Source organism: Streptopelia decaocto (assembly GCF_964273445.1).
Source record: "Streptopelia decaocto genome assembly, chromosome: 1".
NCBI lineage: Eukaryota > Metazoa > Chordata > Aves > Columbiformes > Columbidae > Streptopelia > Streptopelia decaocto.
The window spans coordinates 208,181,730-208,200,873 of NC_138663.1; the positions used below are offsets into that span (position 1 = coordinate 208,181,730).

At 40.9% G+C, this 19,144-nt stretch overlaps 1 protein-coding gene across 4 annotated transcripts in view; it reads right to left on the reverse strand.

Annotated features, from left to right (window-relative positions):
- Positions 1–16,162, reverse strand: part of AQP11 (aquaporin 11) — a 73,466-nt gene extending 57,304 nt beyond the window's left edge. For 2 of the 4 annotated variants that reach the window (XR_014185607.1, XR_014185608.1), the window contains exons 1-4: positions 15,947–16,162; positions 15,203–15,846; positions 9,529–9,645; positions 2,255–3,242 (exon numbers count right to left, since the gene is read on the reverse strand). Coding sequence is in view for 1 of the 4 variants with exons in the window: in XM_082068044.1 (XP_081924170.1) it covers positions 3,190–3,242; positions 9,529–9,645; positions 15,203–15,797 (765 nt within the window). In the remaining 3 variants the exon portion in view is untranslated. Of the gene's footprint in view, positions 1–1,711; positions 3,243–9,528; positions 9,646–15,202; positions 15,847–15,946 lie in introns of those variants that run through there. The other 2 variants (XR_014185609.1, XM_082068044.1) reach the window with 2 other exon arrangements.
- Positions 16,163–19,144: the final 2,982 nt, after the last annotated feature.

Below are 19,144 nucleotides of genomic sequence, written 5' to 3' on the forward strand. Positions count from 1 at the left end.
CCAGCTTTAGATTGCCAAGAGCTTCCTCCTGCTGGAGCTTTTACTGTCTCATCTGCCTGTGTGGTGGTGGTTTTGCCATGGGGCAATGGCAGCAAATTTCAATTATTTTTCTTCCTCCCCCCCCCCCAATATTCAAATGAAAATTAACTTGTTCCATTTTCATTTGATTTGCTGTTGACTCATGATTATTTTTTTCTGATATAATTATGTCGGTATTGTCTTGGAATCATATTGAGTGGCCCTGCCCTGCTTAGTCTGTTTGGATATAGTTTGGCTTGAAGCTACGTGAGAATTATAACCACTCTTTGTTGAACATTCCTTAGGAACGCCAGGCAAATTAGTGATGATTTAATCTTCTTGTGAACTATTGATGTTGCTGACTAAAGTATTTAGCAACAAGACATTCCAGAAGAATGTATTCCTTAGCCCCTTTGTATATATGTATTTATGTAAATATATGCATGGTTTTGTTAGGGGTGCAGTGTAACAGGGTACAGAGCAAAGCTTCCATTTTTGCACTAGGATTTGGAGAATCACAGAACGGTTGGGGTTGGAAGGGACCTCTGGAGATCATCTGCTTCAACCCAGAATCTTCACATGGGACACATAAGGAGCACTAAAAATCTATAAGCACTGTAGTTGAGGCAAGAAAGCTCCTACAATTCTAAATCAGCATTCATGGTTCAAAGTGCCTTTGAATTCTTTTTGTTTCATTGTTTTTCTGGTGTATCTTAGGCTGGGCACAGTTGACCTACACGGCAGCTCTTCCCAGTTCTCAGACACTATGTCCGAGCAGTAGGAAGCTCCAGAAATAAGAATTTGTGTCGGTGCAGAGCTGCAAGAGTAAGATGTTTTATGATGCCTCCAGTCAAATCAATGGAGAAAGATTCATTTCAGGTAGAAACAAATGTGGATGAGCCCTGCAGGTTGCATTGAGAAAAGTCCTTTTTAACAAAACTCTGTATTTAAGCTGTAAGTGTTCTGGGAACACTTACGCTTCATAAGCATTCATTACTTTTAAGGTAAAATTTTCTTCTGTACTACTGAACCCAGTTAAATTCATCTCCTTAGTTTTCATTCTTTGTGCTTATTTTTTTTGCCTTATTCAGCCAATTTAAGGCTTGTCTATTTTAATTCTGCTTCTAGTGGCTATAAACAGAGCAACTACTTAATCACCCAGATCTGCATCAGCTTTTTTAAAACTGTGGAGTGTTTTTTAAACTGATATCATGCCAAAATAAACAATGTAGACATAACAGAAGTCAGATCTGACCTCTTTGCTTTATGAACTTTGCTTCTGCAGGCTGTCAAAAATGACATGGAAGTAGGGCCGCTCATCTAACAAATCTTGGCTTCCCATAGGTTTGTATCTCTGCTTTCTCTTTTTCCTGGCCGCCTGTTTTTATGCTCTTTAAGGTTGATTTTTGAGACCTTTAACCCGTGGGCCTCATGGGCTCAAAGTACTGCTGAACGATAACCCAGCAGTTCTAGTCCTCTTCAATGTATTAAAAAGCTATTTGTTTTTCCCTTTTATTTTTATGACTCAATACAGGGTCTTGGATTAAGACTCTCTTTTATGAAAAGTACATCCAATCAGTTGATTTCCTTTTGCATTAGAATCTTAAACGTACCTCAGAAAACTAAAATGAGAAAGGTTTTATTGCAACTGGTAAGAAATTACATGAAAATATTTACTTCTCAAAGTCTTGCAAAAAAGATAACTGACAACAACAGCTGTTTAAGACTCTGTTCCTCATTTTACTGTGCAAAAACCATGTTTGATTCCCTCCCTTCCTCTTAGAAAATGGTCTGCAAGGTGATTTGGGCAACAAGGGTCCTGCTGAGATTGTTGTGGAACTTGTAACCATCTCTCCTTTCACACCCAGTAACTGTAGAGTGAAAAACTGAATTTAGTCTTAAATTTGAAAAATAGATTTGGGCATATATAAAAATTAAAAGGAAACCTCATTCTAGAAACAGAACTTCTGAGGATGGTACCTGTTGGTGGTGTTCTCAGCTGAGGCTGCAAAGGGTGTCACAGAATCCCAGAATGTCAGGGATTGGAAGGGACCTCAAAAGCTCATCCAGTGCAATCCCCCCATGGAGCAGGAACACCCAGATGAGGTTACACAGGAAGGTGTCCAGGCGGGTTGGAATGTCTGCAGAGAAGGAGACTCCACAACCTCCCTGGGCAGCCTGGGCCAGGCTCTGCCATCCTCACTGAGAAGAAGTTCTTCTCAAATTTAAGTGGAACCTTTTGTGTTCCAGTTTGTACCCATTGCCCCTTGATGTAGCTTTCCCATGTTTTTAGCTTTTTTATTTTTTCTCTTCTGTTGCAAGTTCATTTATTTCAAGAAAAATATCTCATAAGATTTACATAAAATCAAGAAAAAAAATCATGTTCTGCATGATTCATCCCTCTATATAGTGTCTGTTCTACTGTGTGATGAGGCAGCAGTAATCTCAGGTAAAGTAGGAGATCTTTTTTTTGTCTAAAATACACTTTAACATGTGCATCTGCAGAATTTTTCTGGCACTTTATTACCGCTCTTCCCAACCGACAGAAACATTCAACAGACTATATTGGGACAGGATGGGGCAGAGCCTTCCCAAAAGGCAGCGAGGGGTTACTTACCTGCGCTTGGGTATTATTAAAACAATGCTGGTCCTACAGATTTGTATTTTAGGTGTAGGGTACCTCCAGAATCGAGCTGTGGAGACTCTTCTAGGGAGCAGCGTAACCTTTCTTCCTCTCAGAGGTGCATATATTGCAAGTAGGAATATGATGAGGTCACTATAGGAATGAAATCTTCAGCTCCCTTTTGCAGGTGCCTTCTATAGGAAGAAATCCTAGAAAAATCAAACCTCAAAAGGACTGGGTATTTCTCTACAATTAGTTTTGCATGCTGTTGTAATAAAAGTCAGCAAATGGCACTTATGGCTAAAGTGACAAAGTTTCAATGTTTTAACAATCCTTCACATTCATCTGGTTTAATTAAAAGTGTTGGCAGGTGCTCTCAAAATCCCAATACGCTATTACAAAGAAAGTTTTTGAATACAAAGCTGTAAGTCAAGTCTTTCAAACATGAAATCTGAAAATACAACTGGCATAGGAGTTGATGTCAACCGTTTTCTGAAAGCTTCATGTCTGCAGGTGCTGAAAGTATTTTTCATTCAGAATTTGATGTCTCAGGATATCCGAGGAAGAATTTCATCCCATATAAAAGCCACAAGTATCGCACCTGAAAACAGAAAATACAGAAAGGACCTTTGTTTAAATGAACTGGACAAGGACACAGTACCAGTATTGAAAATAAATGTTATATTCAAGTATTTGAACATCTAACATACAATAGAGCAGGGATTGCATAAAAATGGAACTTTCTGTTGAAAAGGCTAGAGGCAGTTGGGATTTTTTTTGCAAACACAATCATTTTCACAAAGAAAGCTCCAAGAGACCATGCAAGTGATCCTTATGAGATGATAGTGTAGCTTTTCTTTGGATATTTAATGTTTTAATTCTGGTCTGTATAAGCCAAGCCAAAGCAGTTTGACCAGGTGAATCCAATACGTGCACCGTCCTGTGGCTGCACCAGGCCTCTTTTCTTTAGAATCACGAATTCTATGGAACTGGATGTACAAATGACAGAACCAGGGACTAAACTTTCATTCCTCAGCTGACCAGATAAGGCAGAGTTTGCTACCAGTGTCTGTTTCGATAACCGCATCGGTTGTAGGCACTGCAAACACATATAGGAGTGGGGTTGTTCTGTTTGTTTGAATATCATTCTAGATTAGGGTTTATTCTGAAGCTGAAAAATGGTAAAGTTAGATAGAGATGTTCTGCAGAGTATTAAGACCACTTATTTTTCTTTTAACTCCTGGTAAAAATCAGTATATTCTGTTTCAGAAGGTGATTCTGGTTGAGAGCGTTCCTCACCCACAGCTTGTATGTTATGAGGTTTCCTAGATCACAAAAATGCTTATTGGAAAGGGTCTCTAGTCCAGCCTCCCACTCAGTGCAGGACTATTGCCTGTGCTGGATAGGTCAGTGTCCCAAGAAACCTCCACAGATGGAGACTGTAGCATTTCTCCAGGTAACTTCTTCTAGTGTTGCTTTTCCCTTCTCCTGGAGTCTAATCTGGACCTCACACACCCCAACAATGGCCTTGCTGTTGTTACATCGTCTGCCAATACCCAGCACAGTTCATCTCCATCAGCCTTGTAAGAATTCTTCAAATAACCATTGACTGCTCTTGAATCACCTTTTCATCTCATCTTTGTCAGCTTAAGTCCAGTCTCCTCATCCTCTCCTCACCAATGGGTACTCCAGGCCCTTTACCACCTTGGTAGTCCTCTGCTGGACCCCCTCTTTTCTCCACATTCCTCTTGAACAGGGGGACTCCAGACCAGACGTGTTCCAGATGCCACCTCACAAGCATTGAGTAGAGGGAGACAATAACATCCCTAGTTTGGCTGCCCCCAATTCTCTGAATCATGTACTTGCAGAGACAACAAACCCTTGTAGCAAACTTGCATTCAGGCCACTGTTGAACATCCTGAGGAACAGCAGCTTCAGCACTGACACCAGGATAAGTCTGTATGTTACTGGCCAATCAATCAAACAGATGTCAACCCATTGATTATTACATTTTGAGGGCATTGGTTTGGCCAATTTTTATGCCATCTAACAGTCTTTTTGCGTGACCCCTGCTTTTTGGACTTTGAAACAAGAATGCTGTGGGAGATGGTGTCAAAAGCCTTACTAAAGTGAAGGTATATGACATCCTATAGACATTCATTTAATCACAGAACACAAGCTGGCTGAGGGTGGATTGCCCTCACTGAACTTGTGCTGATCATTCCTGATTACCTTTCTGTCTTTTAAATGATTGGAAATGGATTCTAAGATGAGATACTCCACCATCTTCCCCGTGGCTGAGGTGAGTCCAACTAGTTTCTTGGCCTCCCTTTCTCTTCCTCCTCTTCCTTAAAAGCAGGCACAGTATTGGCACGTTTCCAATTGTCAGAAAGCTCCTCCAGCTGCCGTAACATCCCATAAATAATGGACAACAATAACATCACCTAATTCTATCAGCATTTTTAGGTGAATCCCCATAGAGAAAATGGATTTGCATTCAGCCAGCTGCTCTGTCCTTCCTACCCTGTTGCTCGTTCACTGTTTATTGTCCCTTATCCGAAACCTTAGTGTTTTACAGAGTTTTGGGAGCAAGTTTTGCTTGGGAACACTGAGGTGGTGTGGGGGAGAGTTCCTCACCCTTTTCCATGTCACCCATCACCAAGTTCTCTCTCCCATCCACCAACAGACCCACATTTTCTCTGGACATTTTTCCTCATTAGTATATTTGTAACCCTGGATGTCCCTGGTCTTAGTTCCAGCTCAGCTTTGACCTTCCTGATTTGATCCTAAGTATACGTGCAAAGCTTTTATACTCCTCCTTTGCTGCCTGTCCCTGTTTCTACTTCTCACGTGCACCCCTTTGTACAAAGGGAAGCTTTTTTGTCTAGCCAGCTTTGTGTCAAAACTCCCAGTGTAACGAACTGCACATCAAGATGTGTTACTGAGCTCAGTAAGCTTTTATGAAAAGTCACCTTTCTGTGAGATAGTTCTCCCATTTGAGGGAGCTTCCAAGGGAATTACTACTGACCTAGCAATTCCCTAAGTAAGCAGAATGTTGTTCTCCTGAAGTCTAAAGTCCAAACATCTCTGCTTTTTACTTTCCCAGTCCTCCTCTGGACCCTGAACTCTCGTGAGGACTACAACCCAAGTGGCCACATTCGCCACCGGTTCCTCCCTGTTCGTGAGCAGGTCAAGTTCAGGATTACCGCTCACTGACCCTTTAGTGGTTGAATTACACTGGATTAGTGACAGTTTTCTAGCAAATTCCTGGATTGCATCCACTCACTGCATGAGAGTTGCTCTGTCAGATGGTGCCTGCACAGCTGGAAACCCCTCAGAGAACCAGGGTCTGGGAGGAGGAGATTCCTGACGGTTGTTTGTTGAAACCCTTTGCTATTGAGTCCCTGCGATGCTGATCAAGTCACTGCACGTGGACTTGCAATTCTTGTTTCTTTGCGAAGCTCCATGTTTAAGTGTACTGAACTTAATGGAAACCTCTGAATGCCTTCTCCACTGAGCAGAAAGGTGAAAGCTTCACCTGTGGCCTTCTCCCTTGCTTACCTCCTCCATTTACATCTACTGCTAAGTGACTTTTGTAGCATTTATTTTCTATCCTGATGGTGAAAAAATGTTTGTTTGTTTGTTTTTTTCTAAGGAACAGTATTAGTCTTCCTAATATCAGAAAGTACTATAATATTAGTCTTTTCTAGGTAAAACTGATCTAAGAAATGGCGATTGATTCTGCTTTTACAGTGTTAGAAACCTAGCAGGATGCTAAGCTGGTACTGAAAGAGAAGCATTAGCTCAGTCCCCATCATTACTAGTGTTATAATCCTGTTGGGACAATTAACACAAATTCCTTTGGCAGTAAAACAGAAACTATCTTTGTTTCACTGGTACTTACTCCTTTTGTGTTCACAGTGCAGAATTTAGGCCTGCCTATGCTAATGCATAAACACATTCTGGCATCTATATTTACTGCAGAAATTGGATGGTTTAGTGCTACTGGAGAATCACCTTCACCAAAACAGCAGTGAAGCCATTTTGAAAAATGAATTCTTAACTACAGCTCCCAGATTATATGCATAGAACACCATAAACCACAAGTAGATTTGCTTATCCTAAAAGAAAACTTCCACTTTCTCCCTTTCTTGTGAAGGTGATAATCAATCTACCTCTTTTTCTATGTGTTGAAGCTGACGGTTAAGTGGCTTTCGGCTAGATCAGGGTATCTGTTATACACAGAACAGTCTCCGTCTCCTTGTCCTCATGGGTATTTGCTGTGCCCATAAATGAGATCATATTGCACTTTGCACAGGCAATTTAAGTTTCATGGTATGCTAGTCCATAGTTCTACACATGGTAGTTATTACAGCAAAGCACAAAAAAAAACCCACCCACCCTATTAATAGACTTCAAAAAGAATCCCCCAAAATAAGAACAAAGTAATGTAACCATCTAAGATGCTGATGCTGGGAAAAGTGAGATGTCAAATTAGCCTATCACTATGGCTCTGCCAGTTCCTAGAAAGTCTGAAATGGTACTTCAGCTGACAAATGGCTTCTGAAAGTGATTTTTACAACTAAATTTAAAATATCCCTTCCCTCATCATCTACTTTTATGACTTTGCTTAGAGGGTTTTTTTCACAAGAATCTTATCATAACAGGTCATTTTACTAAAGGCATCATAATTTGGCCCAATTTTTGAAGAAAAAAGATCCCATTATTTTCAGAAAGTGTCAGAAAAATTTCATTTCAGTTAGATTTGTGGATCTGCGCTCCTGCATTCATCAATTCAGTTTTCAAACATAATTATCTCCTCAATACCTCCACCTCAGAGACCTTACATTTGTTTACAACTCTTGGTTTATAAGATAAGGTCTATATGTATCCACAAAGCTTCCCTTGTTTTGTAATGAGGTCTTTATATCACCAATTAACTCCTTGGCCCTTTGGGTGATCCACAGACTTGAGATCTGTAACAAATGTTTGGCTACAGTAGTGACACTGCACAAAAAGTGATGTGTCCCAAGTATTCACATCTTTACAACTGCTTCGTGTTGAGTCTCTTTTCCCTCATAAATTAAGAGACAACATTCAGTATATTCTGTATGTATTTTCTATATGTTAACTAATGATAAACTGCTGTTTATGAATTTGCACAGAATTGTAACATTGCTGTCTAATTGCATTCTAAATTCCTCAAGTCACAGTTCCATTTGAGTTAATATCTGCTTTTTTCTTAAGCCAAAAGCACCTGAAGCCTTTCTGCAAAGCAGTTCTGCAAGATGCGACTTGGTAAATAAGCAGAACACAGTGTTTCGGAATGCCTCCTGTTTCTTTATATCACTTGCCAAAATATTAAATCTCAAATACTTACAACCTAGAAAATGTCAAAATGGTTATCAGGTTGAAATCAGTCCCTATACCAGAAATCGAAACCTGAATTCTGAGAAATATCAATGATATTTGATCATGCTGATGAACTGATCATGCTCATCAGATTTCCTTAAAACATCTTATTAGCTACTAACTGGAGCAGTGCACAGGCTTTTATCAAGCTTACCCTACTGTTCAGTCATCCTGCTTGGATATATAACTTAAAATTATATTAAATTGAATTTGAGACTAAAAATTCTGTCTCCATATTTAACTGAGTCAATGTGAATAGAACATGCACAGACATGAACCTGAACAAGAAAAATAAGTCATTTGTTGTAACTCTGAGATGTTTCCTGTGTATGTTTCACATACTGTTGCACCTTGATCACTGTTGTACCTTCTAATAGGATTAACGGTCATGAAAGAATTTGGGATTAGCAGACTGCTGCTTTATTTACCCTCTAAGCAGAAAGCTCAAGATTTGTAGGGACTACCTGTAAACAACTGACAGTATTACATAGAGCATTTTCATCTGCACACAACTGGAAGTTAAAAATCAGTAGCTTCCAAATTAAAACCATAATTTAAGTTAGAAAAATTCCGGTTAGTAATAGAAACATTCCTTATTCTTAAACTAAGAACATATTGTTTCCAACAGTAATTGGGGGAAAAACACAGAATGAGAACTGCAAAGTTTGGACACTATGGGAATAAAAGATTCAATAGTCATAACTGAGAAAGCATATTTTAAGCACCTACCCTAATATCTGTTTTGTTGTTGGGTTTCTTTTTAATTAATCTTCCCCATGCTCTTGTACACTGTCAGAAAGCAAGACAGCAACTGCACGCTGATCAATATGTTTCTCTTTTTGAACTTAATCAGGCTAATAATTACTTTCAGGTAACCTTTTCTCCTTTTTAATATTCTACAAGTGGGCCTTTGGTCAGCATGAGAACACGCAGCACACCTCAAACAGGCTGGATTTTAAGCCTCAAACAACAGGCAGCTCCAAAAGGTTCACACTCCAGAGTAAACAGCTGTTAGTTTATAACTAACTAGTTAACCCTAAGCTAAACACTAACCTTCTTCCATTTAGATTTGCGCTGTTGTGGTTTTTTTTTAGTAGGTAAATTACCTTGCTCAAAATGTCTCAAAAGTACTTAGACTTTGAACATGATGTCTAAACTAAACAATTATATTACCTAACACAGTAGATGATATTTTGTGAATAAAACTGGTGTTTAAAACTCAATATTAGATGCTTGATTCACAAAACAAAATGCTACAGGTGCTCTACAGAGCATTAAACAAGTTTAAAACACATAGCTTACATTTGTAACACAAAACCATGATTTCCAATGGCTTTTACACATAATTATAATTGACTATTTTCTGGATTTTAATTAAAATGGAAAATGAACAGGCTATCAAATAATGAATAGCCATTTTTTGAACCATATACTAAATAAAACTTTCTCCAATATATCAAGTATTAAGAACTTACCTAAGGACGGTGCTATGCAGTATACTAGTGAATAACTCAAAAACTTCTCATAGAAACAATTTGGATGCAATGAAAAAGCCAGTGCTGGGTTAAAAATTGCTCCTGTGAGATTTCCACCTGCAATAAAATGTAAACAGTATGAAATCAAACCATCTTAATGTTTATTTTAAATGAACACTGAAATGCACACTCTGCAATAAAATGCATTAGCAGAAACCATTTGAACAGGTGAACTCTTCTTTAGTTATTTACCAGATGATCTATGTTTAACTGTTTATCTGTTTTCTAAAATGTTTTAAATTATCCAAAGCGTAGGCTATAATTTCCTTTATCTCTTTCTAGCAAATAATGTTTATAGCGATGGGTTTGGCTAATGTTGAATGTTTCTGTTGATAAAACTATGAGTTGTTTCGCTAATAGTCTGTATGGTGCTTTCAGAAGAGACAGAAATTACACAAATATTACTAAAGAAATACTGAGCTTTTACTACATCCCTATGCTGCATGTAACACATATGCAGGAATAACAGAAAAAATTGTCAAGCGCTGTTCTTGCTAAACTGACCTCTAGACTTTCTTAATAAAACTCTAATATTATCATATCAATTTCTAGAACACTAAGATTATCGTATTGCAATAACTTGGGGAAAAGTATTCACAATCATGCTATATGTTATTCAAAGAAAATAAAAGCAACCCTGACCCCACTCTCTTGAAAAAAGAAGCTTAAAAAAAGCCAAGCATCTTTCCTTGCTTCTGACTTCAGATGTAAATGAAGTTGCCTAAACATTCTCTAAGTAATTAGATCTGAACATATTACGTTGTAGAGACAAAACTGTAATTACAGTGCAGACAAACCTGGAGGTAAATGTTTTTAATTCTGACATATGTTGTTCTTCTCATTGCAATCCTGCAGAATAAACATTACTTACAGCAACATTTTCTGTATTTCTGCACTGTCAGTTACTAACCACCCATATCTGTTCTAACTATTAATCTATTCCCATGAAATATTATAGAATTGTGTCTGTTTGGTTTCTTAAAGCTTATTATTAATTTTTCCCAAATAAGCTAGCATGAGCTTTGAACTTACCCTTTGTATTAATACAAATACCATGCTGCTGTAATACTAATTAGTTACAAGCATTCAATCATTTACAGAAAGTTTTAGTGAGGTTGTCATTCTCTTCTGCTGTATTTCTCTTTCTATACACTCATTATCTCTTTTACCATTATTACAGTTTGGGAAGGTTTTAATTTTTGTTGACCTACTCAGTTGACTCTGTTTTTACACTTGTTCTCAACAGCAACTCAGATTTACTGTGCAGTCTGTTATTCTGCACACTGACACATTAACATCTTCCACTGTTGCCGGGAAAGTAATTTACAATAATTTACTTTGCTTTAATCTATTTATAAATTCACTGCTTCTGCTTTTATATCCACAAACACACATTCAAGAGTATAATTCCACTCTCAGTTGCTGTCTCTCAACATTAAGCATTAGACAGTTTTAACTGCTGTATTTCTTCAATATTCATTACTAATAACTACTGGAACATCAACCACAGGCCAGGGCCACTACTATAATCTTTAATAAATATTTATTAAACATCTCAGTTTGTGTACTAGAAAAGATACATGATCTTCTGGCAGAAGTGGAACATCTTTGATGTTGTACACATGAAAACTTAAGGTGAAGTAATGTATGCTCCACACAATGTGTGAGAAAGTTATTTTAACTTTTTAAATTACTAAAGACAAAACCAAACTTAGGAAAAAAATCAGGATTAAAAGCATGTATGTCATTTTTACATTGATATATTAGGCTCAGAAACATCTAACCAATTTCATATAATTCCAACTGAATTGTAATATTGCCTGTAAATGAAAAAGCCCTCAAAAGCTATTTTTTTTTCTTCTAATTAAATACTTCCCCAAAGGAAATATAAAAAAATACTCTTTACCAACATGTATATGGTCTGTATCTTTAGCTTCTGAATCATTCGCTTAATATGCAAAGACATAACTTTATCTTTTTCCTTTTATTCAGCGGAAGAAACAGAGTGAATGCAGTATTGGAGCTTTTGTGTACAGTATGCACTAGTATTAAAATTTGGTCTGTAAATTGATTTATATATTAGAAATCAATTTTTTTTTACTATGAAAAAAGTAGAAGAAAAACTAAAGAAACAGCTTGTCATTTTTGAAAATAAGTACTGTAAAAGCTAATGTTATTTGTTGGTCTAAACTGCATGGTATACCTAAATACTTTTGATGGGGTACACAGAACAGTGACTTGTCAACAATTATTTTAACTTAGTAAACAATATAAATACAATTTAATGTTTTTGAGCCTTGTATGTGTATCAATAGATTTAGACTAGTGTAAACCATAGGCAGATTGCTACCCTTAAAAATTTTACCCAAGTCAAGTTTGATATGGAGTAAGAGATACTCCTTCTTACAGGACACAGATTTCAAATGTATAGTAGAACATAATTCACGGAATGAAATACGATATACTATGTATGAGATGTATTTTCTAACATTTCTGATTCATTCGTAACTCTAAAAAGCATGGGTCCTGAAGGCACAATTGATTTGGTTTTTAAAAGGACAGCATAAAAAGAAATAATGAATTTTATTTTGTAAATTAAATGCACCTGAGTTTCTAGCTAGAACACTGTATCTGTCAACTGAAAGTTTGAAAAACATTATTCATACAGTATTCTGAACTACTTGATATTTTTGTAAGAAAAAGGAAGAATGTTACTAGTTTGCCTAAATTTGCACTGAGTGCCCTGCCCTTTGTTGCTGGGTGACCAAGAAAGACCCATTCCTCTTAAAGAACCGCTCAAGTTCTCATGAACAGTTAACCAAGAGGTGCAGATTTTCTGAGAACGATCCAGCCCAGCTAAGTTAAGCATCTGCCTGTCTTCAAAGCCTGTAAGAGAACTTGGTTGGCCAGAGGCCACTAGCCATAACCCCCAATTTGGAAGACACTCCTCCTACTACGTGTACGAAATACCCTTTCTCAAAATGGAGTTGGACAGATGTGGCTACAGTTACACCACGAGACCCACAGGATATACCATGGGTTGTATATAGAATCATAGAATATCCTAAGTTGGAAGGGACCAATGAGTCCAACTCCGGTCCTTGCATATAGCAACCCCACAGTTCACACCGTGTGTCTGAGGACGTTGTCTAGGCTCTTCTTGAACACTGTCAGGCTTGGGGCTGTGACACCTCCCTGGGGAGCCTGTTCCAGTGTCCAACACCCTCTGGGTGAAGAACCTTTTCCTCATGTCCAACCTAAACCTCCCCGGCACATCTTCCTGCCATTCCCTGGAGTTCTGTCATTGGTATATGCACCAGACACAGATTGTGGCCACCTACCAGGCCCTTTGCTCAGCTGCTTGGTGTGTTGTCAGGACGTGGTGCCGAGTGGCTACAGGAAGGGGGTCCCAATCTGCACCCCTCAAAACAGAGGGATGGGAGAATGGACGATATCCTGTGGAAAGTTTGTGTGTAGATGTGGGCAGAGGGAAAGAGGCAGCAAGAAAGGTTTGAGAACCTCTAAGATGTCCTACACCTACCTAACCTTCTACTGAAAAAGAAATCTGTTATGGTGCTAGCCTGTGACTTCATCACAGAAAGAAATGAACAGCAGCAGCCTGCTCCCATGCTTGTGTTACAGCTCAGCAATAGGAATCTTGGGGTTTACACCCTCCACTACTTTAGAAGGCCTCAATCCACACCTTAGGAGTGCACAGTAAACATCGGGCTCATGACCCCTGCTGGGGGAGGACCGGACTTTCCACCTCTCCTTTTGAAACAGAGTACAGCAAAGAGTGCAAACCTCAGGAAGCTTATAGCAAACTAAACAAGAAAGAATCAGATTTTCCACTAAGGAGAGGAAAAAAACAGGTTCAGGATCTGGTCTCTGGAATGCACGTATATTTTTACTGTAGACCTGATTCTAGATTAAAAGAAACTGAAAGAAAAATGCCCAGGTAGCACAGGGCGTTGTGCACACAGTAGCATACAAACTGTGCTTGTGAAAAAAGGCCTGGGTGCAGTGAGTCAGATGTTTCCTAGAAGTACAAGCAGAACAATTACACTGGATAAGTTATAACACATCCAAGTTCATGAGAAGGAAGGGGACTTGGTACACAGCCTTCTCCTGCTAGAGAAAGATATGAGGCCAGCTTGGCCAAGGACACTGAGCAGGAATTCTTTGTATGAACTAGCAAAGAGAAAGACAATATGACACGTTTTAATTTATATGACTATTTGCTAAGCAGCAAAGGAATGTTAACCATCAGGAATCCAGCTTTCTATGCTTGTGTAAGAGGGAGGATAATCTATGGCTACACTTTTCCTGAGCAATTCAGAAATATATTTAATGTGCTAAAATACACTACCACCTCGCCTTTGCCTTCAAAACATAATTTTAGAAAGTAGTTCAGATTGCTAAATTAATTCTCAAAATTCTCCATGGACTTATTTTATTCTCTCAAGTCTTAGCTAATTTCAGCTAAACTTCATGAGTGAAGCTTTTCTCATTAATACATCTGAAAATCTGACGGTACATTATTCTACTATATGCTTTTAGGTTAGATGGCGTAATACACTAAGCCTTTTGGGCAAGATGTCAATAACATCCCAGACATTTGGAGATAAGAGAGTGATCTCCCTCTCTCAAAAATGGCTTGGGTCATTTCCTAGATGACTTTCTCTGTCATGGGATCTGAGGCACAAGCAAGAAGCTCCGTAACCATCTCTCCCACCTCCCTGTACTATAGAATCTCCTTCCCAGTACAACCCAGTCTCTGCAGGCGGGTCCTCAAGTGATACAACTCTGGCACTTCCCTGGGGAGATTGTTGATACAATCAGCAGAAAGCAGCTTGGACTGACTCCCCTCACTGGTCCAGAGACTCTACACTGGTGACAGTGGCCCAGCTGTGGGAGGCATGAGGTGACACGCAGGGGAAGGGACATGTACACACAGGGCATTACAGAGACAAGAGACTCTCGTAAATGCCGTGATACACTGATTTTTTTTCCTTTTTTAAGATTTGGTTTCACAAGGGGTATTATTGTATCATTTCAGTATGCATTCTACCAATAACCACTCCTGTTTCTGATTTAAGGATTTAACGTAGTTAAATAAACTGCAGTGATATGAATTATGCGTTATTTCAATGCAGAACTTCCATATTACCGGTCTGTACCCTGCCACTGCACAATCAGCATTTTTTCCTGATGCAGACAGTGGTGCTTTCTCCCAATGTCACTTAAAAATCAGAGCACATTGTAGGAAATCTCTCACGCAATATAAAGTTCGATTATGAAACGGTGCTTCACTGAGGTATTTAACAGTGTTCTGTGAAACTCTTAATGCTATTTATTTATAGACTTGACATCATTTTAAATTCACAACTCATTTAACTCTTCATCCTACACCTGTCTGGAATCTAACCAGGCAAACTTTATATGAACTCCAAACGAACTCTGCATCTGTAGGAGCAAAGACTTTCCTTGATGCTTTTTTTTTTGTAATGTAAGAAAAAGAATTTTGCATCTCAACACTTCTAAGAAAATGTTTAAAAATAATCTTGTGTTACAAGCTCATTGCAGGAACAGAGAGAAAAAAAAAAAGACTAACCTGCATACACGAGCATGGTGATTAGAAGAGCAACCAAATGGACTCTGTACTTGGGATTAACACTTTCCACTCGCAGGACAGTCAGCTGGAAAACAACAGAAAAGAGCAGTTCTATGCAGAACGCCTGCACCTCTGTGGTCTGCATGGGGTTGCTGCAGCCCTGCAAGAGCGCTCCAAAATGCGGCTCCGTCATCTCCAGGCTCCAGATAAAGCACATGAACATCCTGGCGAGCAACGCAGCCACGAACTGAGCGGCGATCTTCAGTCCCCCCATCCTGACGGCCATCCCGTTGCCCCACATGGGCTGCATGGCGCCGCAGGGGTTGCAGGTGCTGCCGGTCAGGGTCAGGCCATGCAGGACGCTGAAACCGTAGGTGAGCGTGAGCGCCGTGTGCGGCTCGGGGTCCACAGTGCCCAGCATGCACAGCTCGTTGGTGCAGGCACAAATCTGGAAGGTGCTGAACATCTCCAGAAAGAAAGCGTAAAGGTGCTGGTGGGATCGCAGCTGTCGGCGGATCAATCTCCGGCACAGTCCCACCGCCACCACGATGCCGGCCATGAGCAGAAGCGACCTCCCGAGCCCGCCGATGGCCATGGCGAGGGTTGCGAAGGCCAAAGAGTTCACCTCAGTCCAGCCCCACCACCTGTGGAGAGAAAGAAAAGAGGGAAAGGGAGGGAAAGTGCCCAGCCTTTCCCTCTGGGGTAGGAACCAGCCTGTGTCCCCATCTGCTCGACGTGACTCACCTTCCACTCGGCGGGGAGCAAAGGGCAGGGGAGCCCAGCCTGGCAGGGGGAAGGCTGCGGGACTCCTCTCCCCGCCAGGGAACGGGTGAGGAGAAGGAAGGTGGACAAGAGGCACTGCGGAGGGGATTGAAGCGGGCTCTGCCTCTCCTCAGCCCCTCCGCGGCGGGGCGGACGGAGCTCCCCGCTCCCCTCAGCCTGCGAGGAGAGGGAGAGCCCCCCGCTCCCGCCCGCGGGGGAACGGGAGCCGATTCCTCAGCCGAATTGGTAACGCGGCACCTCGGTTGACAAGCGAAAGCCTTTAAAGAATAAGGTCCGTCCCCGCCGCGGGGTGGGGCAAAGTGTCCCCGTCCCCGCCTCCTCCTCCTCAGCCGGCCGAGGGGCTGCGGGAGCGCGCATGCGCGGGGCCGCCGCTGAGGGGGCGAAAAGAGCGGGAGGGAGGGGAGCGGGGTGCGCGAGGCGTTCCCGCGCTTGGGTCGGGCGGCCGTTGGTGCTGAGGTGATGAGAAATGAGGAGAAATGAGGAGCGGAGCGGCCCCTGCCCCCGCCCCCCAGCCGAAGGGCCCGGGGGCAAGAACCGAGGTGGTGCTGGCAGCCTGAGCCTGGCTGAAGGCTCGTAAAGTGGTTTCCCTCGCTCTCGGGAACCTTGCTGCACAAGTGTGTGGGTCTACAACTTCCTCACAAGGGGAGGAGGAGGGGCAGGCGCTGATCCCTTCTCTTTAGTGACCAACGATAGAAACTGAGGTAATGGCAGCAAGATGTGCCAGGGGAGGTTTAGGTTGGATATGAGGAAAAGGTTCTTTACCCAGAGGGTGCTGGACACTGAACAGGCTCCCCAGGGAGGTGTCACGGCCCCAAGCCTGACAGTGTTCAAGAAGAGACTGGACAACGTCCTCAGACACACGGTGTGAACTGTGGGGTTGTCCTGTGCAGGGACAGGAGTTGGACTCGATGATCCTTGTGGGTCCCTTCCAACTCAGGATATTCTGTGATTCTATGAATTCAGCCTTCTCCTCCCGCTCGCTTGCAGGTTGAAAGGCGTTCGACACAGCGCCGGGAGGAGGCAGGTGGTGATTCTCAGGCTTCTGCCGTAGAATTAACGCTAAAAATAGGTACCGTCCTCATGCTGCAGAATGTGGCAACACTGGCTGCCATAGCAGACCCCAAATGGCCTTGGGACAGCCCTGAAAAAATAGGCATGGGCTCCTTTAGGATAACATTGTGTGCCTAGTAACTGAGAAGGGCGAGTCCAGTGTGAGGCAATTGGTGTGAATGGTTCCTGGCCTATTAGGCTGGAGCTGAGTTTTTCTTTAGTCTCTACCTGTGATGCTATTTTGCAATTATGTGTTCAGAAGGGATTACACCTCTCACCACGTGTGTTTTTTTGGCAAGGAGAGACAAATGTGTGTGTGGGCTCTGAGCACACGAATGGCTGTGCTGTGTGTGCTTTGATATACCACTTTAGTCTTCAACATGTGCAAAGAATAAATGCATTTTGTGGTGCTTTTTCCTGCTTTTTGTCCTTTCCCTCGCTGGCTGGTGCCGCAGTTTTAGGAGTACTAAAATCCTGGGTTTACGAGCTATAAAACTGCAGCAATGCTGGCTGCGGTTACTGCGGTTAAATGCACCTGCAAGGAGGAACAAATGCTGAGTATTTCTAGGATCCAGCATTTTTGCCACAAGGTGGCATCAAATATGACAATTTATCAGACCATGGGAATGACTTTTGCCCGATCAAGGTCTGCACAGTGCATTTCTTACAAGGGGGCAATACAGTGATATATTGCTTCCATGTAACAAAAGCAAACCCTTACTTTTAGTTGAAGGTTGGCCATCAAGATGAAAGTTGCAAAACGTAGAATAATTTCTCTAGGAGGGAGTGAGTGACACAAGCAGCTCTTCCTCATTTCCAGAAATTTAAGACCCTTGAGACACGTGGTCTTAGGAAGTTTGGGGATAAAAGAGTATTTGGAAGACTCAGGTTCCAAGAGGATCATTTAGCTATGAGGAATAGGAGTGGTTTTGAAGGAGGGGAAAAAAAAAAAAACAAACAACAGTTAAGCAGTGATAATGTAAAGAGAGGAAAGAGAGAAATGTCAGGGTGGTTAATATTTGGCTTTTATTGTTTGTACAAGATTAGATGTCAAGAAATGTGAATGAGGGAAGGCAGGAGACATAATGACTGTGTTAAGGCATTACCTAAGTCCCGAAGCACCTTAATAAAAACCCTGAATTGAAGCAATGGCTTTTCTCAGTAATGATGTTCTGTAATTCTAATATGGAAGAAAAAAAGGTATACCCTTTAAGAATTTTTGGATGGAATTAAGGATTGTGCTGCTAGAAGTAAGGATCAGAATAAGAAAGCTGCCTTTTAACACATCTATATAGGCTCCCCTATTTTTTTTTCCCTCCAACCACAGCTTTATGCGCTCTTGAATTCACTGGCAACAATGTACACAGTTTGGGAATTTATGATTGTGTTACTTCCTTTACTTAAGTAGCTACACACAGCCACGTGTGTTGTTCCTGTTCTTGCACGTTGCCAGAGAACATAAAAATTATTGCCAGTCTATTTCAGAGCCTCAGACAGTTACTGGTGCTTAGGACCGGTCATGAATGTGTCATTTCATAACACAGGGTAATAAAGTGCATGTATCGTTTAACAGTATGTTGTTAAGGTGAATTACTGAATTGTGGGTTTGGAATTTATTCTATTTTTTAAAAAGAATAGATGGTGCCAATGACATGAATAAGGGGTCAAACAAGCCATAGTTGCCTGTACAATCAGCCTCAAATATATCATCTCCTGGTATACATAGAATTGTATTTTTCTACCACCAGAGGGTAGTGTCATTCCAAACAATTGCTTTGGTACGATCCTGTAGCAGCTTTATTTTGTGTTTTGCCACTGATGGGTGAGAATATGGATCTTCTACATAGAAGTGCAAGCCCTTAATTTTGTAATTTGTAAAAACGAATATTAAAGCCTGGACTGTTTTCTAAAATTTATTTTTTAACATATAGTTTCTTGAAATGGAACGAGTTAGGCTCATCAGTTTCTTCTTCCTGGCAGGACTGCTGGCTCTGTGTCTCATTCCAGGTTGTCCTTGCATCTGTTCTCTCGTCCATGTACCAAATTCGCTTATGCTGCTGCCTGCACTATACCAGAAATAAATCGTTTCCCTGTGCTATGATACTCCCC